This window comes from Falco rusticolus, chromosome 4, assembly GCF_015220075.1.
Source record: "Falco rusticolus isolate bFalRus1 chromosome 4, bFalRus1.pri, whole genome shotgun sequence".
NCBI classification, from domain to species: Eukaryota; Metazoa; Chordata; class Aves; order Falconiformes; family Falconidae; genus Falco; species Falco rusticolus.
Window position 1 is genome coordinate 52030705 of NC_051190.1, and position 22119 is coordinate 52052823.

The 22119-nt window shown below is 48.3% G+C and overlaps 1 protein-coding gene across 1 annotated transcript in view; it reads right to left on the reverse strand.

Moving 5' to 3' along the window:
- Positions 1-22119, reverse strand: part of PTH1R (parathyroid hormone 1 receptor) — a 120590-nt gene that overhangs the window by 52186 nt on the left and 46285 nt on the right. The window contains exon 2 of the mRNA XM_037387337.1: positions 5622-5727. Coding sequence (XP_037243234.1) covers positions 5622-5727 — 106 coding nt within the window. The remainder of the gene's footprint in view (positions 1-5621; positions 5728-22119) is intronic.

The following is a 22119-nucleotide window of genomic DNA, read 5'->3' on the forward strand; positions in this document are numbered from 1 at the left end:
AGGAGGGCTGGAGGAAGCTCACCCTACACTAGCTAGCATAAAAACTAAACCTTAACATTTTTAGAGGGAGAGAAGTGAATTTGTAGCTTTTATACATGAACAGCTGTTCATTGTTGCTGAAGAAAGTTCAGAGTTTTATCAATTTTTTTACCTTTCAGTTTGCTAGGGCTTTCCTTTGGACTATCAACCCTGCTAGCAATCACATACATAACAGCCATGCTTTCCCACTCTCCAGAAATGCTTGGCATGTCCATTGCTCACCATGATGCTCCTTAGTCCCCAGTTCAACTTCTGCAATGCAGCTTAGTCATATCTAATTAAAATTGCATCTGGTTTATTTCAACTGAACAAGAAATTGCTGAACCATGGTAGCAGATAACACATTTGAATACTCCACTTGACAGCTCATTGCCTGATCTTTCAGGGCATGGGGCAGGAATCAGATGAATGTTGAAACTAGAGGCAGGCAGTGAACATCCCTCCCAGCCTCTGGAAATCTCCTTGCAATAAACATCTCCTTCCAGTCTCTACAAGATGGGTGGACACCACTGCTCTCCATACTCCCATTAACTCTTTCCTTTTTTTCCACAACATGCAGTTCAGGTTTTAGGCCTCCTGTGCTGCTTTTTATGGCCACTTTCAGCAGCTGGAGCTATGTTAAGATCAGCCCTTTGGCACAAGGATGAAGCTAGCATTGGCCAGGCATGAGGGTGGAGGCTGGTTGGGAGAAAACCATTAACACCTCACTGGTCACTGCTGCCTTTTGGCACCGCACCGGGAGGCATGTGGCATTTGCTGATAATCCTGTGGGCTGAAGAAAACTGTGGATTTAGTAAAACAAAACAGTAAAAAACAGCTAAGGGAAAAGGACAATGCTAGGTGGAGCAGATGGGAGACCAAGGTCTTCCTGCTTCTAGAGGATGGTGGAGCATGAATCAAGGTACTTATCTCATCTGGGCTGGCTGCTTCCTGGGGAAGAGCTCATGAAGTCCAAGCACAGGCAGGATCGCACTTTCCACTCAAAAAGCCAGTTCTGATGCATGTCTCCATACCAAATCCAAGTCTGTGCCAGGAGAACGATGCACAGAAACCTGCTCCTCAAAATCTCGTTTACCCTCTCGGGGGCAAGTAGTGGTGCTGGACTCACGGGTCCCTCCCACAATGTGTCTCCTTCACTTGTGTAAACCCATGTAGCCAGTTTTAGCCTGTGTTTGCAAGGAAATGTGTTAGGAGCAGGTAGCTGAAGGTGAGAGAAGAACAGCAGGTACCAGCCCAAAACCAAGGTTTGGTGCTGATCCAGGCTACCTCTCATCCCTTAGGCCCACTGATATCTCTGAAATTCGAAGTTTTCCCATGTTAAAATGTTGGTTGAATTAATATTAGAAGCTGGGGAAAAAGTAAGTTGCAGTGCTGAACTGTGGGAGAAAGGCATGAATGTGCTGTTGCACTAAACGGAGTGGGAATCTGCTAGTTTATACTGGGGAAAAAACTGGCCCGTGAAATGCACTCAGCAATGAGATGGGCAAAAAAGGAGGAGAACCCATTGCACTGCAGGAAATTTCAAATCTGTTTTCCTCATTTCCAAACATTACCCGAGGCTTTAAAGTGAGAGAGGTGATGAGAGTTTTGAGTTTCAGTCAAGTGGGATTTGTCTAAAGATTTTCACCGGTTTCTGTCCACCTCTATTTGAGTCTTTGTAGCCTCACCTTGAATTCCAGGACAAAAGGAAATGTGGTTTGTGGCTTCTGCCTTGGCTGAAGAGTAAGGGGATGAGAATCCAAATCTTGGCTCTGCCACAGTCTCTCCTTTGAGAGCGGAGGTGAGGTGTTGAATACCCCTGTGCGTCAGCTCCCAAAAATGAGGACAGAAGCCCTACAAAATTTTGCTGCCAGCTTATGTGATATTTCTTTCTATCTAAAAAAATAATAATTAAAAAAATAAATCAAGGTGTCCCAAATTCCCTTACTGCTTCTGAAAACACACATCATTGACTATTATGGAGTAAATCACAGCGCTGGGCTGCAGTCACAGCCAGGCAGAGGCAGGATCTGAGCATCCCTCTGCCAGGTGGCATCTGGCAACTTCTGATGGACAGGGATAAGCATGGGTCAAGGGCGGTTACAGGACAGACTCTGACAGCACTAAATGGACACATACACCCCTTGGTGTGAAGCAGGGAGCAAGGAGAGAAGGCAACACTGATAAATCAGCTTGGTTTTTCAAAATCTCAGATGTTCAGCAGGTAATGCTCAATGTGGTACGGCTCACACCGACACCTTTCATTCCTGGCACTGCTCCTTGCCCTGTGATGGATCTCCTGTTTATGTGGCTGCACGATGAACCAGATCAGGAAGCTGATCCAGCTGAAAAACAAACCTCCTCCAAACAGGCCCTTTCTCAGGTCAACTGGTTGGCCATTGTCCCTGCCCATAACTGCATGCTAAAGGGAGTCTGAAATAACAAATGGGGTCATGCTTTTTGGCCATAAGAAAACCGGCCTCTGTGTACACACACAGGCCCTTAGCACCTCTGTCACCATAACCGATCTCTGTTCAGCCCTGGTTGCCTTAATCCACGCAGCCACAAGCTACGTAAGCTGTCTCATCAAGGATATAGGCTTATGCCGAAGTCACTCCTTCCCTTTGCCATAGAGGTGCCCTGTAGGACCAATTCAAGCCACAACGTGCAGTCAGGGTTCCAGGGGATTCCACCTCCTTGCCAGAGAGAAGAGACATGACTGCTGCCTCCTCACACCTTCCATCTGGTTGCCTCCAAGCTGGCAGAGGAACAGTGCTTCATTCAGCCTGGTTCAGGTCCAGGTATGAACACGAAGTGTCGATGAGGGCAGGTTTGCAGGAAGAGGTCCTCTGAAGGGTCCCTGGAGAAGCAGAGGCCACCTGCAAAAGTCACACCCCTATTTCTCATAGAAAGCCATGAGAGGGAAGTATCCCCGTGTGCCCACAGCAGCAGATGCACCTCTCCGAGTCCTCTTCTGACTCTATCCACAAGCTATGACATTGAATGTTGGGGGGTGCAGGACAAAACCCCAGAGCAGTGATGCGAAACCCAGACCTCAGGCTGCACAGCAGCCTTCACCTGTTGCAGAGCTTGTGTAAGCATCCAGTGCAAAGCAGCTCTGAAACATCCATGGGGTCAAAGGCCTCCTGTCCTATGACCTGTGGCTGAGTTTCCCTGGAGAGATGGGACTCAAGTCCAAAGCCACTCTTTGTGGACTTAGGCAGGGGTTTTTAAGCAGGAGCTTTCTCCTTTCCCAAACATCCTACACCACTGGGCTGTCTGCAGGGTTGTTCCCTGTTGGAGTTGCTCCATGCTGAAGGCTGCTACAATGGTCCCAGAAGAATCTCTACAAGCAGATCATGAGGTTGAACAGCTGAGCTCCAGCTCTTGCACCAGCGCTTTTGGTAGTTTCAGACACAGTGAAACAGAACTAATGGAAGGGATTTCCATCTCTTTTTTCACCTTTGACACGCTAGGCAGTAAAGCGTCATTTCTGGGAATTAATAACAGATTCCTTCAAGCAGAACTGAATGTAAATCTTCTCCCTCACCACAAAACACTATGTAAGAAAGGCTGAGGAAGTCTCATTCTTTGATGACTGTATGATGTGCTTTCATCATGATCTCCCCAAAACTCCTGCTTCATTGTGGGCTTGTCCTTTTTCCTTCTTTGGAGTAAGAAACCAAGCACAGATTTAAACATGCAAGGTAACTGGAAACAACATGCAAAGAGGAGGAAAAAAAAAGAAGAAAAAAAAGAAGAAAAACAGAGACACAACATGCAAAGCTCCTATTCTTTTCCATTGTAAAGGACAGAGGAAATACTCAGATCTCCCCTTCTCTCCTTGTCCAGCTCCATGAAGTGCTAGAGTGATTTCTGGGTGTCACAGAAAGGCTGCCGCTGGAGGTTCTTTCACAACTTTGTAATCTGTCCCAAGAAATGTCTTCTTACATCAGAATTCATTCTGTCTTTGGATTACTGGACCTCTTGCGGGTTAATTTGATCTAACTACCTACTGCTAATGATTGCCTTGAGTGTTTAAAGCCTTCAATATACTGCTGTGAGTATTGACATCAAGATGATTCCTCCTCTTGGCTGTACTATTTGGGACTGGAAAGAGATTTGCTGTAGAAGATGGGGCAGTGAGCCTGGTTTCTATTGCTGAGCACCTCAGAATAGCTTTTTCCAAAGCCAAAACTTGGGTCCATGAGATATCTAAACAAAGATATATTAAATTTCTTTGTTTCAGTCAATGGCAGAGCTAATACAGGCCTCAGTTGCAAAACCAGGTCTCAAAACAGGACAAAGGGCATGTCTGCAAAGCACAGAGATTTGATGCCTTTGCTCTACCAAACTGACCATGCTAGAAAGCCCATAGTCTGCCAGTCATGCCCATCTCCCCAGCCCCACCAACGCTGCTGTGGCAATGAAGGAGAGAGCAGAGTACTGAATGCTGACGGTCACAGAGTCAGAGAACAGGGTGTGAGAACAAGAGCAGCTGGTGGATCTCACCAGATCCCAAGGTAGGCAGGTGGTCCGTAGTACAACAGAAGGAAATGCCTTTGCACATATGTTTTTTAATGAGGTGTTAATTGGGCATTGGGTGAACAGGACAAAGAAGCAGCAGAGGATGTGGCTTGAGGTTTTGGCTGATGCAAAGCAGGAGGCCTGGAATAAAATGAAGGTTGGGCTTCTGTGACCCCTTGCTGTCATTTCCAACAGGAGAGGGACACCAGGTGGGCAGGCACCTCTGCTGCACAATCATGGCTGGCTTTGGGGACTTTTCCCTCTGCTGGTGATGTCTCCAGATATTCTCACAGTGCTGGCTGTGGGAAGAGAGATCTCCAGGATGGGATGGTGAAGGTGGGAAGCATTCTGGCTTGTCCCCTTCTCTCAGGCAGTAGAGGCAGATGGGACAGGATGCCCACCCAGAAGGAGTTGGGTGGGTGCAGGGTGCCTTAGCACACAGCCCCAGTACCAATAATTAACATATGTGAAATTGATGAAAGAAACCAATGTGAGATTATTACTTTGCTACCCACATGAGAGAGAGCTTTCTCCATCCTTATCCCTCCCAGCCTTACATCTGGAAGTGGTTTTGCAGCCCAAAATAGAAAGGAAGTGGAAGAAAGAGGCTTAGCTGAGCTTGGACCCATTTGAGGAGAATATAGGGAGTATGTTGGGATGTTGGAGGAAACAAAGCATCCTTCCAACAGCCCTTCTTTGTTTCCCACACCACTGGTGTCTTGCTGCAAAGGATCTTGTGAAAACTGATGATCGATGCTACCTCCCATGCATTGCCTGGGCTTTGGGAGTAGTGCTAAGGGCTGTAAGCCTATGACCATGACTCTTGCATCCTCCTGACCCCATGGCACCTGGAGTTCTGGAGCAGGAGAAGGAAGCTGTGACAAGTTTGCTTTCCAACACCTTGTACAGAACAATTTTCCCCATAGTCTAACCTGGAAAACCGATGTTGGACCTTCTTCAGCTGCCTGCCTCACATGCTCTGAGCTCTGCATATGGGGCTGAGGGGAAGATCTGGGGCTGAGCAGAGAGGGGCCCAGCCCCAGCCACGCAGTCTGGGTTACTGTGGGAACACTCACCATGCACCTTGGGCACCTTGGCTTTCAGGTGTCGTTCGCACTTCGCCTTGGCTTTTAGCAGTAGGAAGATCTGCTCCTCTTTGGTGATGACATCATCAGCATCCACCTGCAGCGATGGGGAGACATGACGTTAAACCTCAGCACACAAAGAGCAGCAGGACACAAACTTCCTAGATCATGCAGGTGATCCGAATGCAAAACCTCCTTTGCATCAGCAGTTTCCTCCACCAGCCTTGCTCTGGGTATCTCAGTCTGCTCAGCAATTAGCAACCCAGGCAACACCTCTCACAAGGTGCTACATGGAATCACCTGCACACACAGCAAAGGAAGCGCACGCTGCAATTGCTCACATCATACATGTGCACGTACAGGCAGGTGGCAGTTCTGGGGTGGTGTGCCCCAGCTTGCAGGCTACCATCCAAGAGGAAAAAAATACTAGTAAACAATATTGTACCAAGGACTCCTTTTAAGAATTGCAACCTGCCATCAGTGCAGCGCTATTTCCATCTCTGCATGGAGGCCTTCAGCCACACAGTGCCAGGCTCTACAAACATCCTACCTAAACGCCAGAACTTGCGCGGAGGGGGCTGCCTTGGGCAGGGTTGGGAGCTGACAGCATCTGCTCCCCAAAGACTGAAAGCTCAGGGAGAACAGCCTGTGGACATCATCATGCTGCAAAGATTAGATTTCCTTTCCTGTAAGATGTCTAGAAGTCATGGGACAAGAAGGGGGACAGGGAGGGTGCTTTACCCAGAGCCTGTTTTACCCTCCTCTGTTTGCTGCTGTGTGGTGATGCTCAGCCCTCAAAGGCACTTGCTGGTCATAAAAAAAAAAAAAAAAAAAGGCAAAAAAAGCAAACTCTTGCTTCATGAAGCTGGTCTATTCCCACCAGGCATGGCTGGTCTCAGGAAACTGGGAGTACAACTGTGGTAAAGACTTCTACAAATGCTTTTGTTGCTATAGCATACAGGGCTTTGATCTAATGCAATATGGATGCTTCAATTTTTTGCTCTGCTTCTTGGGTACCTAGCTTGTGCATCCTGCCCAGACACCCAGCACCAGTCCCCATGTCTGGATAAAGTCTGAGAGTAAGAAGAACCTTCTCCCAGGTCAGTTTGGCAGGAATGGATGGAAATTTCACCATTCCCATCCCAGCTACACTGGAACGGTATCGCCTTTGTTCTTTCCCTGTTTTTCCCCTAGAAGAAGAGTATACTTAACCTTCTTCTACATTCATATTCTGCCCTGGGTTCGAGTGGGTGATGCAGACCGTACCCTGTAGGTGCTTGTGATTTACAGCATAGAAGGAGGTGAGAAAAGCTGGTGCACTATGTCCATCTACTGGCAAGCCTCCATTGCAGGACCTGACCTGCAGAGTCTGACTCCTCCTGTGAAACCTTTGAGGTCTGGGCCCATTCTTTCTATGGTGCCAGTCAGGGCAGAAGAATCTCTAGGTGATCAGGACTGGGGGGGGATCCTTATCCACAAGATCACCCCAAAACTGGTTCAAAGCACAAAAACCCCACATGTAACACCTTACAGGGCTCCTGGGTCAAGGGTGTTGTTAAGGCAGTAGCCTGAGAAAATTAAGTGATGTAGTAAGTTGGGATAAATCACTGCTCTTGTTTTCCTAACATTTGTCTGTCTTAATTAATCAGACTACAAATGCAACAAGAGCAGATGTTGCCTTTCTGGATTTGTACAGAACTTAGCACTCGCTCGTAGAAGTGTAATGTAAGCAAGAAAGGGCTGCAGTGCCATTTTATACAAGGAAATTATTTTTTAAAAAAAAAAAAAAAAACAACTCACATTGACTGTGCTGGTGTGACTGGCCACTGTAAATCTGTAACGCAAAACCTAAGGCAACATTCCACATCTCGATGGATGGAGCAGACCTAAGCCTCAGTGCATTGTACAGGGAGGCAAAGGAAAGAATGCAAAACCCTGTGCAGCCAGTCATGGTCTGCAGACAAGGAGACCTGTCAACAGGTTGTAGAACCTGCCCATGGAAGTGGCTGCTCATTTCAAGCCCTCTGAAGCACAGACTGAAGGGGGGTTATGACATTTCATTGCCCTCCCCAAAACTGCTATTCAGAATTAAGGTTCCTTCGCTCATTTTATGTTAAGTCATTTTGGAAAGCACGTAAGTTAAACCAGCTGAAAACCAATCAGTTCTTGAGCAGGACTTCCTACGAAGGACATAACGAGGGTTAATGAAATCCAGCTTAGAAGTGAACTCAAATTCAATTTCCCAGTGTGCTCCTATGGAAAAGAACAGTGGATGTTTGAGCAGCTGGTGCAGTAGTGGACACACAGATGGACAGCTAGATCTGATAAGGGGATTCTGAGTAAAACAGAAGTTAGTTTTTCATGTCCTTGGAAAAAATCCATGCTAAAAATCCTTCAGAAGTGGGAGCTGGCTTCAAAACCACGTTAACATTAATACAAAACAAAGCTATCCCTTTCCAGATGTTTGGCCTGTCCACATTTAAGGCAACATCCCACATTTCAACTCTTCAATTGGAAACATAAAACCTCTGGGTCAAGCCCTGCTGTCATTTCTATCTGCACAAACCCTGAGTGATTCCACCAAAGCTGGAGGAGTTAGTCTGGATTTATAGCATCCAGAGTAGAGTCTGACCTCAGGCATTTCACATGATTCATCCCTTGCACACTTCATCCTGAGGCTGCTTTGGCCATGCTCTGAGAGCAGGGCAGCCCCCAGCCAGAGGGATGTACGGTCCCCAGGCCAGGCACAGAAAATAAATTTTACTTCCCAGAAAGGGGGATAAGTCACTGAGCGCTGTGCCCAGAGCCAGGCAAAAATGCTGGGGCAGAGCTCTGAACTCAGCCCAGGTTTTCAGCTTTCCTGAGCCCTGCTTACCAGTCTTAAATATCCAAAACCTGCCAGACCCTTGCAAAAAATCCCACCCAAACAACACCCCATTCCCTCCCCTCCCTCAAAACTGGTTTAAACACCAAGAGATAACATTTAGGACATATCTTTCTGTGTTTCTCTTTGGTCAAGGAGCCTGAAACATGTATGTAAAAACAGGCATGAATAAGATTATTTTTTTCCCCCTCATTAAATCCTGTGACCTGCGGGAGATACTTATTTTCAAGAGGCTCACAGAAAAACTACACAGCCTGGCTACTCTGCTTCTTTGCTGAATAACTCACATTGAACACCTGAGTAAAACTGGGCTGATAGATGGTGCTCCTGAACTCATCTTCCCCTCCTGTCCCAACCTCACTTTCCATCCCTTGCCAAACCCCCATGCTGGGACATTCTGATGTCAGCCAGGCTGAGAACCCTTCAGGAACAGAGGATCAGACACTGACATGGCTCAGCCTCAGGTTCAAGGGACAGTAGGTAGGACAGGACAGACACCCACAGCTGGAAAATGTAGAGCAGCTTTGGACTTGTCCTTTCAATACCACTTTTTTTCCTGTGTACCTGACTTTCTTGCTCTGGATCTTCTGCTCTTAAGACAAGGTTGCCCTACTCATCTTCCAATCCTGGCTGTCAAAGGTTAAAAGAAATCCACAGGAACACCTTCTTTGCAACACAGATGCACTTATGATATTAGACATATTTGGATCTGACTTGGCAAAACTTTCTCTTTGACAATCTCAACACCTGATCCAAAAATACTGTGGGACAGCCTTGCTAAAATCATTAGCAGTTGCATATGCCAACTTTTTTGAATCTGAATATCCCTAAGCAGTGAAATAAGTGGCTTCATTTTCCGAAGTGCTGAGGTACAGGCTGCAGAGTTTTGTAGCAGGTGGGAACTCCTGCTAGTGAAGCAGCCACTGCTTTGGGGTGGGTTTGGACCCCTTGGGTTAGGGGAAAATGTGGCTGGAGATGCCGGTGTGAGAGGAGTCTGTAAGATACCAGGTGGCACAGAGAAAGGGGGCTAGTTAGGCACAATTTTGTAGAGTTTGAGACCTGGGACGAACAAGATGAAGGTCTAAAAGAAACAGGGCAATATATGTAAGCAAATCATGCTGGTGGATTCAAAATAGAATTGGACAAATTAATGAAGGACATATCCATCGGTAGCTGTTAAACACTATAGCCTGGATACAAATTCCTGATGCAGGAAGGTTTTACACTGCTGATGACCAAAAGCTAGAAGGTGATAACCATAAAAGCTGTATCTTTCTCTAAACATCCTAAACTGGCAGCTCCTGGGGATGCTCTGTTGGGATAGAAGATTGACTCAATAAGGCTATTTTCATATATATATACAGACCCACAGAAACCTTGCGCCGTGCTGAGCACCCAGGGACATACAGGTACATTCAGGGTATGGCTCTGTTCAGCATGCTCAGCACAACCGACTCTGTATGCTCTCTCCACTTGCTGCTAGGACCATGAAAAAAGTAGATAAGAGGTGCTAGAAGCACATCATCCAAGTGAGCACCGTACCCACAGCTCACTAAAGTTTACATACTCAACATTTTGCTCACTTTTTACCAAGAACCTCTGCTATAAGCCCATCCACCTGCAGCCCAACACCTCACATTCTACAGATGCTCATTAGCCAAGAGAGAGGAATAAACATCCTAAATACTTACCAACACCATACCTGCCTTGCTAACCAACCAGGAGCATCCAGGTTGAGATTTACCAAATCTCTGAGGTATTCACCCAGAGCTCCCCTTATACTCACTGAGCATTCAGATACACAGGTCAGCTGAAATTCATTCCATGCTCAAACCACCACTTAAAATAAATCAGATCAGCTGTGGGGTCCCCCCCACCTTTGGGCAGATGGTGACTGCAGTAATTGGTCATGTTAGCAGCACTGAGAAGATCTTAGAAGAGCTTTTGCTGGCATGAGCTCTGGGGGCAAAAGAAGCATCTAAGGGAAGCCAAAAATAGTGTTGCTAAACAGGTACATTTCCCACCGCCAACTATTCTAAATTATGAGGTCATGGTGCCCCTGCAGAAGTTAATCACTCTAAAAGAGCTGACAGCAAATCCCTTTTCACGAGCCCTCCCTAACTTGCTTCAGCATAAATTCTTGCACTGAACGTACTTGGCATCACATTTTCAGGAGCTCCAGGGATGCAGGCAGGCTAGGCACTGCACAGGTAGGTGCAGGACAGCTTTGCCCTTCACTCCTGCTGTTACAGACTGGGTGCAGCTGGAAGTGATGGGGGCTCCTCCTGGACCTCCCCAGTTTTGCAATCAAAACCCATCTGCTCCTCTTTCTCAATGTTTATCACCTCCCTGCTTCCCGGCACTGTTTATTGCCAGTTCCTTGTGGGGAAAAGATCTAGGAACTTTTTTTTTCCTTCCCTCTCCCTTCCTTGTTCAGAGAAAGCAGAACTGCAGGGCAAGCAGGGAAGGGTGAAATGACAATGCTATCCAGCGGCTGTTAAATCAGTTTTGGTTCAGCTTTTTTTTTTCCCCCTTTCCCTTGCCCCCAGAGAAGGCCATGGGGTAATTATGATAATGTTTTCTGGTATTTCCATTTCACTGGCTGATCTCCCAGCCACTAAAGTAAACCCCAAATCTCAACGGGGAGGTCATATTCATCCTTGTTTATGGGACTCATTTTCAGAAATAACACTATCCTTTTTGTGAAACTTCCCTGGCAGCAGCTCAAAAAATAGCTAAAGGCAAACAGATTCCTTGGTCGGGGTTGAGAGCATCACAGCCGCACGACAGGCCCAAGGCAAGGGGCTGCTGGTGATCACCGTCTTGGATGGCAGTAGACCAGGTGACTGCAGGTGTGAAGCAGAAAGGGGGTGCAGGCAGGAGCGGGGCGCAGGGAAAGAAGGGAAACATGAAACTGAAAGAATCAGTGCTGGTGATACAGAGGGAAGAGGGAGGTGGGTCCCAAGGGTATGGGAACAGGCTGGGACAAAGGTGGAGGTGGCTGTCAGGTCCCACTCCAAAGCAGCCCTGCTGATTTTGGTCATCGTCTCTGGAAGGGTGACCATAGTGCTGTCTTTTGGGGAGGAGTGAACCTGATGGACTGGGGACACAGAGACCAACAGTCAGCTTTGGGGAGTGCGACAAAACTTTTCTAAGGTTTTCCTTTCGTGGTGCCTTAGGTAAGCTGGGGGAAGACTCTGAAACACCAAGGCAAGTGATATAAAGTCATATGCCAAGTCTATTTTTCTGCAATAGAGATTGCACTTGAGCTGACAGCATGAGCAGGAAGGAAACTGGAGCTTCATTCCAGCCTTGCTGATGGAGCAACCCTTCTGCTAAATTCTGTAAGGGTCAAGAGAGCTGTTAGAATTAGGACATAAATCTAACCAAGTCTCATCTGACATCAGACCGGCAGCTGCCGCAGGTGAACGCACCTCTGCTGACATCAGAGTATCAGGCTGGGCTGAAGACAACGCAGTACTGATGCCAGGCATGTGGGCAAGGGTGGCACAGTTAAATAATGTCACAGAGTAGGGATTCAGCTGCCTTTGGCAGCAGCTGATGTAGTTTTTGCCATGGGCTGAGCCAAAACTGGATCGCTCCGGAGATCGTGGCAATGGGGGATTGCTCAGAAGCAGGAAAAGGTGGTGGGGGGTGGAGGGGTGATTGGGAACATGAGGCATTGCATGAGGTTGGTCTGTACTGGGCTGGCAGCATGGGATGGTGTAGAACTGAGATCCTGAGCGGTGTTTTTTTATAAGTGTAATTGCTTCCCTTAGGATGAGAAAGGATGGATTCTCTCAATTATTTTGTGACAGGGTTTAGATACCTAGTTTGTCTTCTCTGTTTTCCTACGCTTCTGCAAGTGAGTGTTTGTATAAGCCCTGCATCTCCTGGCCACTGGGCTGTGCTGGTTTACTCAGGTCCAAATGAACCCTGGCAGCTATGGAAGGACCAGGGATTTGTACATGCTCTCCTGGACAAAATGTACCCTGCACAGTCTCTGCTGCCAGGCTGCAGCTCTACTGGTGATTCACCGTGCCCTGTGTCTGCCTGTATTTCACAGAAGAAATACAGGTGTGCTTGCGATTTGCTGGATTTGGATGCAGGTGTTTGCAGTTACTCAGGGCACATGCTCCCCGGTGAGCAAAACTGCTTCTTGAGTTAGGAAGGAGATTGTGACCCCACCACTTGACTCTGGATGCTGGCACTGCAGGCAAAGTTATCCCTCACGCCCTAAAGCTGCTCTGGACTTGTGCTTGGACTGTGAGGGTCTGGCACTCCATATTTCAGTGACAGCTTACAGCATCTCCCTCGTGGAGACCAAGCAGAGTAAATACAGATAAAGTGTTTATTCTCTTCTAATTTGGGCAATGCTAGATTTGTCCACTGTCCAAATAATCTAATTCCCTTTCTTAATTTCCTGCTGCCTCCATGCTTCTTACCCTCTGCCTGCCTGCATGTTGTCAGTGCCTGGGCACAAAGCCATACAAACCCAGCAACAACAACAACAACAAAATCCATCGGGTCAGTTTGTTGCAAAGAGGGGCTAACTGGGGGGCAGAGCAGGGACTGGTGCTTCTTCTGCCCTGAGGGATTTAATTTAACTGAATAGGCATTATTTCCAACACTAGGGGGGGGGGGGGGAAATGTGGTTTGAAACCTATTTCCTTTCAGGTTAATGCTGGAAAGATTCAAAAATAAATAAAGCCAAAGTGCCAGTTGGCCCAGCCAGAGATACAGTAGTGAAAGCAGCAGAGGCATGATCCACCACCAGCAGCTGATCGCAAAAGCTATGGAGCTGTGGTTTGCTCAGGACACCAGGGTGGCAAAGAGGATGGGGGGAGGAAGGTCATTTAATGGCAGGAGACCCTGGACTCAAGGACAGGCCAGGTCCAGGCACAAGAAAGATTTTAAGCCCCCTCTGCTGCTGGGGCTGCAGCTCGCACAGGCTGCTGCAGCGGGACTGATGCTCGTCCCTCTGCCGGCTGCAGATGCTTCGCTCAGTTCACACAGCTGGGGGGTGTGCGTGTGCATATGTATGTCTCGGGGAGGGGTGGGGGGGGCGGCAACTAAGCATCAGATTTACCCACCTGTCGTGGGACCAGACATGAGCCTGGCAAGAGCTCCTGTTCTTATCACTGAGCTCTGCTGTGCCCTGTGATGGACAAGCACCCATCTCTCTCTCGCCCCGCCATATGTTACCCGTGGTGATGTTGCAATGACGGCAGGAATTCAGATTCGAGAGCTCAGGCATGGGTGCTGAGCTGAGCTCTCTGCATTGCTGTCCTGCCATATGAAGCAATGCACGTCTGTCCCTCACCCCATCCCGCTGCCAGAGGATGGGAATCAACCTCACGAGAAGTCTTCCTCCTTTTAAAACTGAGCTTGTAAACACCAGGATGGGACAATCAAACGAATGGGAAGAGGAAACATCAGCATGGCAAAATACTGGGCAGGATTGGGAATGTCACCTCCTGTCACTGCTGCTTGGGGAACAGTACAGGCTGAGCTGGTCTCCTCGACACCCTTCCAAGCCCATTTGCTCAGACTTTGCCTTGGGGAAGCCTCATCCTTCAAGCAGCACAAGAAGAGTGGCAAAAAAATCCACCTGGTCAAAACACACCTTGCAGACTCATGGTAACTCATGCGGAAGGAAATTAACTGATTTCAACATGGATGTCCACTGAGTTTGTGACCACATGGCAAACAATTTCTTTGGGATGGAGTGATACCATGACAGCAACAGACAAGGGCCTTTACCACCCTTGTCACTTCCAAAGTCTTGTATGACTTGTATGGTTCTGCTTCCTTAGCCATCCTGGCATGCTGACGTCTCTTACTAAGCCATCTCATGATTTTACAGTCAGCACAGACCATTTATTGAGGAGAACTGACATTTATGGTGCGTTTTCCAGGAACTCTTTCCTCCTTCCCATGCTCCTACCACAGATGCAAGGAGGGTCATCCGAGTATAGACCCTGTGATCCTGAAATTGTTTAAGGAAAGTCTGTTCCAGTTATGTGATGATGTCACTTGGACAGAGCAACAGAAGGGATGTATTTTTCTGGATTATTTGTGGGAAAGTCTAACTCCTTCCCCTTTGTCTCCCCAATTCTCTTGCACCTCTCAAAACCAACTCCCTCTTTTTGTTTTCTCACTTTTTTCTCAAAGCTTCAGGCGCTGGTTTATTTTTTTTTTTAAGCCTTTCTAGGAATACCTTCCCTGGACGAGGAAGCTGGAGTTCAGTCTTTCACTCTAGTACTCAGAATTGTCCTCAAGCAAGACAGATGGCTGCAGTCAGCCGGGCCAAGGATGCAAACAGAGCTGTCCTCATCCTCCCACGGTGGAAAGCACCAACAAGTGCAGGAGAAAGATCTACACCAAATCATGAGACTAGAGCTCTAGGGAAAGAGTACTTTTTACTTTCATTTCTCATACCAGTAGCAAAAGTGCTGGGGTTTATAAAGCACAACACACCCTGTGGGAGTGTGCTTGGGAGGAGGATGCCAACAGCTTTTACTCAGCTCTCGGAACTTCCCAGAAACAGGATTCTTTCCATTTCACAACTACTGTGGCTTGTCTGAAATCAGGTCAATACCATTGACGCTGAAGAATGAAAGACTCCCAGCAGAGTGTCTAATTGAAAGCCATTTAGCACAACAATTGAAAGAAATGTCTATGAGTAAACACCTGCTACTAAGTAGTAAGAATTAATTACCTATTATTAAGTAGTAATACTAACAAAACACATTCTTGGTGACTCTGGTCCATGAGTACTAATAACTGGTGTGCCACTATCACACCTCAGCCGTGTTTAGATGCTCAAAATTAGACTAATCTATTCAAATATAGACTCAAAAATATTCATATATAGGAATAACAAATGTATATACCTGTCCAACCCCACACATACAAATGTCTTTGTTTTTCCTTTGAATTAAGCCAAAACAAGCTCTTCCCATACTGCCTGTGAAATAGTCATTAAAATGTTGACTATAACATCTTTAAATTCCCCCTGGGTGCAGCTGCAGAGGGAAAAATCTTATTCTTCCTGTTATTTGCCACAAAAGTGACAAGATTCCCAATTTTTCTGAGCAGTGCAGAGGTAAGAAAATCAGATAACCCAAGCAAACCACACTTTGTTTCCCCAGAAAGATGTGTGGACAGTCCCGGTGTCAGGCTGCTCTGGCTCTCCAGCCAAAAGGTGCGGCCACTCTCCTTTGCCAAGAGGGTGCCAGGATTCCTATTTCAGGATAAAGGTTTTGGATCCAGTGACTGATGGAAAGGTCTTGATAAGTCTGAGCTGCTCTGCATTTGTTTATGGTAGAGCAGTGTCCTTACTACCACCAGCTGCTGGGAACTGAGGCATGGAGTGATAAGGGCTGGTGACATCTCACCTAACAAAGCATCTAAAATGCAGCAAGGGACCTGAAGCTCTGGGCGTAGGGTGAGCAGCCCTCTAAGTGTTATGGGTTTACTAGCCCTGAGGCTGTCAATCAGTCCCAGCTGGAAAAGACTTTTACAGCTCCACTGTACAGGATCCCAACTCCCCAGCTTTGGACTTGCCATTGTTTTTTACCCCCTGAGATTTCAATTCATTGGTGAGACTGAATTGGTTGTTCCAGAGACCTCTGAGGACTTCTCAAGAGGCAATTTTGTGAAGGCTGATGCTCAACTAAAGGGAAAGGCCCAGCTGGAGATGCTTTTGTGTAGCATCATGCTTGGAATGCCTCAACTGGGGCATCACCCTTGGACCACTGAAAAACTCAAGTCAGACCTGAGAAGCATCTAGAAAGGAGGGAGGTTGGTCTGGACAAAAGAGGCAGAGTGATGGAGAGAGTGATGCTAGGCTGTAAAATGAAACGTATCATGCTCTTCTAGAGTCCACTGACTTAATGGACTAGATCTCCATCTAAAGGTACTACACTCAGGACATCCCCACTTCATCATCTGAATCCCCTTGTATCCCACCTGCCTTTGCAGTCATGGCATGTTCCTCATGGTTCTCCAGCCTAGAAGGGCCCGATATTGCCAGCCCAAAGCGAGACAAGATGTGGCAGTGACTCCATGTCCAGGCAGCCCATAAGGGCACTTACAGAGGTAGGGCCTGGACTCGAGCACGGGTGGGCTCAGGCAGCTCCGGACACCGACTGGCACATGCGATCCTGCAACAGCAGCTTCAGCTCCCTGGTTCAGGCACTCGCAGGGCAGAGCTGCTGCCCAGAGGCAAACCAGCCTCAGCTGGGAGGTCAGTGATCTCCTCTCACTAATGTGGCACTGAACTTTGGCTACCTACCTCCCTTTGCAAATCTAAGCTTGCTAGATAACTGCGCCTCCTATTGCTGGGAAGAAGTGAGTTTGAAAAGTGAGTGCAGGTGACAGCCTCTCTGCCTCAGTTTCCCCCCGGCACAGCAAACCTCAGATTTCCTTGCCTTATCAGGTTGGACTACCTCTTAACTTTTTTGTGCACGTATGGCTCGCCCGGAGAGGGAGTGACGAAGGAGAGGAAAAGACAGATTTCAGAGCAGACAGTACAACGAGCAGTAACAAGCTGCAGAAGCATTAAGCTCTTTTCTGTTGGTATCAGGGGGAGCCCTGCTTGCAACGGGAATGAGAAAACAGCTCCTGCAGCTGGAACTGCTGCTCCACAGCCTTCATGTTGGCAAATCATCAGCCTTTTTGCTTGACTGAATATCCAATACAACTGCTCCAGGCCATGCTGTGATTGATTTCTTTTTTGCCTTTTTTTTCTTTTCACATTTTTTTTCCCCCTCTCCTTCCAAAACATCAATTCTTCATCTTACAACAGGCTGCTGAGCCCTGATCAGGGATCAAGCACAAGATCACATCGTGGCCCCATGCAGCCCATGAATTTTCTGAGGGAGGCCAAGTCTTGGCACACTTTCCCTACCGCGGCTTGGAGACCTGGGACTCCACAAAGCCTTCAGGTCAGGCTAACCCGCTCCTTTCCAGAGCCCTGTGTGCATTTTGCTGTCTTGGTGCCAGACATCCAGAGGCATCCAGCCTCCAGACCCAGCAATTCCCCAGCCAGAGACACACACAGGTTTAAGAGACACAACACTGGGCTGGCTTGGTGCAGCCCTCTGTTCTTCCCTCCTGTCTGGGGAAGCAGTCAGCTGGAAGCTCGACTCATTCTTCCCATCGCTGATGTCCATAAAGGGGCTTGGTGGATGCTCCTGAGATGCTTCTACTGCAAATGGTCAGTCCCACACCCCTCAGCCTGCCGCCCCAGTACTAGGGTTTGGGCTTTACTCATGCCAGGTCACATCTGCTGGTGGGATGCTACCTCATACAGACCGCAGGGAGATGAGGAATTTCGGCCCTGTGCACGCTGTGCCAAGCCTGTGGGCCAGGCAGGTATGGGCTGGATGCAATCCCCCCCTCCGCACTGCGTGTGCCAGCAGCCACAGCAGAAAGCAGAGGAACCTCGGTGGCTCAGACAGCTCACAGCAAAGTGGCAATATCTGTTCCCTCTGGAGTGTGCCTCCACACATCCTCCTGTGTGGGACATGCTGAGCAGCAGGGATGGTAGCTGAGGGTCAGGTACCAGTGACTGATGGCAACAGCAAAGGCAGATGCCAGCGTGGGTTTGGTGAGGAAAATAATCCCTCAGTGGAGATAGCCACCACAGTGGGGATCAAGCTTCTGTGACTATGCTGTGCCCATAAATGTGTGTCAGTGGGATTCATATCATCTAAGTTCAGAGGTCAGTGCAGAGAAATAAACATTTCCAGAGCACGAGGCATCACCTCCTGAACTAGGTATCACCCAAATAATGCCTGCTTGTCTGCCACATGCTTATAGTGCCTCCGACAGCTCTTTCTGCATCACGGAGTCAAGATGCAGATAAGTTGGTTATCCAGCTGTGTCTGAGCATCTCTGCAGCTGCAGGAAGGATATTGGTTACAGGTGTTGGCCAGGGCAGAAAGTGTTCTTCCAGCCAAGCGGCAGACAATCACGCTTAGGAAAGATGCTGTGGGTCTGCATGGGTGAATCAAACCGTCCAGCATTGTTCTCCGGCCCTGAGGTGCATGGGGCAATCCACATCCTTGCTGCCAAACTTTTGCACCCTCTAAAAAGAGGATGGATGCTTCCTAACAGTCACACGGGAATGATGGCTGATGCACAACGACTGAGCTAGGGAGCAGGCTGGGCTTTTTCACCCTGGTGAAAAGCATCCAAGGAACCGTGCTTGGTACTTAATGTCAGAGATGATAGTCATGAACCCAGAGCCAGGGACCTTTCCAGTTTATATATAACTTAGAGTGGTCGACAGTGGGTCTCAGTCACTGTTTTTCCAGGGCTGAAATCAGAACTGGAGGGTCCAAAAGCAGGAACGTTTTGAGAGAGTCATGGCTAGGCTGGTTTGGTCTCTGTTGAAAATAACTTTGGTATACAAAGACTTACTCCTCACTTTGAGTTCTTACAGCAAGACACAGTTTCAGAGCCAGAGTGGAAGTGCAGGTACCTAGGCAAGTGCTGTGAGTTTAAATTATGTTGTGGATCCAGGTATCTATATGGCTTTGGGGAGAGTCAGTACAAGCTGCAGACTCCTGGCAGAAGAGGACATGCAAATTACTGTGGCTTGTGCAGGGCATTTGGGGTGGCCAGCCCTCTGAGACAGGCTGCACACAACCCCATCGCTTTGATGCTCACCTGAACTTCTCCTCACTGCACGTAGGCAAGCGCAAACAAACCTTCAGAGCAGGAAAGGGAGGTTGATGGAGCGGGGGAGGTTGCAAGAATTGGAGAAAACCTGAATTTCTTGCCTGCTGGAACCCCTGCCAAGACCAGGACTGAAACCCAGAGCCCTGCCCTAGTGTGGTGGAGCTCTGCGGCGGGTGGCATGGAAGAGCGTGGCCTGGTGGGATCTCCAGGGCGGCTGCAGCACAGTGCACGTATTCTCTGCAGCCTGGGAGCGTGCGGCACCACTAATAGCTCTGGAGGAGCTGACGTGCCAGCATTCCTTGGCCGGTGCCAGAAAAGCCGTGCCGAGTACACAAGGAGTTGGCTCCCCACCGCAATCGAATTAGAGGCACTCTTAGGTCTTCCCAGCTTCTGCTGCAGTAATACATCACCTGCCTCATTGTCCGCAGGACCTGGGAGGAGGCTCCTGGGGGCATCAGCCCTGCTCTCTTCCCTTTGTGGGTGCTCAGAGCGTCAGAGCAGGCGTGCACGGGGTGGATTAAGCCGATTGACTGAGGACCATCCTGCACAGGACCAGCAGAAATGTGGTTTCTATTCCTCGCTATGCTGGGTGAGCTTCCCTCTTTTCCTGGCTTATACAGCAGGGATGAAATCCTTCCTCTGACACTGCCATCTTTTTTGGCCTTAGGCAAATCACTTAATGCCTGTGCACTTGAAATATTTTTAGTGGATACCTGAAGGCTTGATGATAATTAGCAGGTCTATATCTCATCTCCTGCCTAAGATGGGCCACAAATACCATCTGCTGTAACGGAAAGGGAGCTCTCGTACTGAAATTACTGCGTGTACTAAAGTTTTACCCAGATGACTAACAGACTGCCTATCATAATACATGTTAATATCTCCTGTTAGCACCCTTGAGAGCAAAGGTGCCAAGCACAAGAGACACAGCCAACAAAAAGTCATCTCAGCATGTCTCTGAGATGTCAGGGAGCTGGAAACAGCTCTGTGACTGCAGGTGTATAGATTTCCTTAGGACTCAAGGAGGTTCTGGGAGCATGGGTACCTTCTGGGTCCTAGTCCTGGATGCTGGGAGAAAGGCCCTGCAGGAACAGAAGGAAACATTCCAGCCCACATTCAGGTTTCTGCAGAAGTGACTTCCCTTTCGTTTTTTTCTGAAGGGAATTCTCCCGCCTTGGTCTGGGAACCTAGATGCTTGCCCAGGACTGTTTGAATATTCAGCCAACCCATGAGACTAGGCTGATGCCTTTGGCATGTGGATAACTAGCTGCTGGAGAAGACAGTGATGGGCTGACCCTGCTTAATGTGAGTCAGCATGATAAGCACAGGCAGCAAAATCCACCTGCTCAAGCAGCCAGAGTCCCACAGGTCCCATAGCTGCTGTGCCGGAGGATGCTGACACCGGCGAGCTGCTGTTCCTGGAGAGCAGCTGCAGAGCGCTCTCATGGCACTAAACTTTCCAGGAAAACCAGGTTTCTCTTGACTATGACATCTGGTCCTTTATATTAACTGAGACCACTGTGACAGTAAAAACCCTGCAGATCAAGGTAGTTTCTAGTAGCAACAACAACAACAAACAAAAAACCCACATCAACCCAAACACCTGTTTTTATTTTGAAGGTATGTTTTCTCTGGAGGACATTAGAAGTAATGTCAGCAAAAGCTTGTCACATTGACAGCAGTCCTTTGACCAGCAGTCAGACCAGAAACCTAACAAGCTTCTGCAGCAGCATCCAGGACCGCAGCTGCACTCAGCGTGCCAGCCTATGCTCAGGTTAATGGGTATGGCCCTGCTTAATCGCATCGGATAGAGGAATAAGACAAGGGCACTCAGCAGTGCCCTGAAGGCCACAGGGTCTTGCCCTATCTAAAGAATCCCTCCATAACAAGCAATTATCAGAAAAGAACAGAAATCTTGCTAAGCAACTTCTTGTGAGCCTGTCTTCTGGCCCAAAACAAGAGTGGGTGGGATGGACATCCTTATGGTACCTCCGATAGCTCTTTCTGCACCCTGGAGTGAAGATCAAGCCCGTAACTGGTAAGTGGTCGTGCAGCCCCAGGCACAGTCTGGCTGTCAACCCCACTGCAGCTCCAGCTCAAAATGTCCATGCTGCGTGGAGCCAACCCGGGACACCTCCCAGCAGAGCAACCTGCAGCATAATGGGTCCAGCCTGTGCTCCAGATGCTGCAGGTAAGAACTTCTGGCTTGTGCCAGGATCTCTGCCCTTGCAAAGGGCTTGGGGTAAATAAAAGGCATCCCTCCATTTCTGTGTGCACTGATAGAACTTGTGTGATGGCTGGGTGCAGGCTCAGCTTTCCTTCTAAGAGTGGCTCAGGCTCCTGCATCCTACAGACATGGAATATTTTCCTTCCAAGGAGGTTGTTTCTTCCCCTGCCTCGAGACTCTCACTCACCTGGGTGAGACCCACTGCATTTACTCACTGTGGACTAGCGTGCACAAGGATGCAGTGACTTGATCTGCACCCTCTTGGGGGTCCTGCAAGTGGGCTGGCAGGGTGGCAGAAAGTACAGTTAAAATAGATCATAGAGGAAAAACGTATTATGACTATTACAGCCTTGACACGTCTTGCCCTCCTGGGTTTTCCCATCCTATTCCCCAGCTCCACTGCAGCTCCAGCACATTGGTTCCCCTCTGAGACATTGCCATGCTCCCATCACCCACTGGTGAGCTCACACCACTCACTGGTAAATGCAGGCACTGAGCCACCAGGCCTACTTTCAATGAACGGCATCCTAAATCGGGGGGTCGGTAATGCCTGGGCTTGTGTACCCTTCTGTGTTGCACTAAAATGTGGTGCTGTTTATTTGGCAGTGACGATTTGTGATAGTCAGATAGTTGCCTGGCTCACTGCCCTCTGGGGAAGAGAGGGAGCCTCTCCTCTCCTTGTTCTG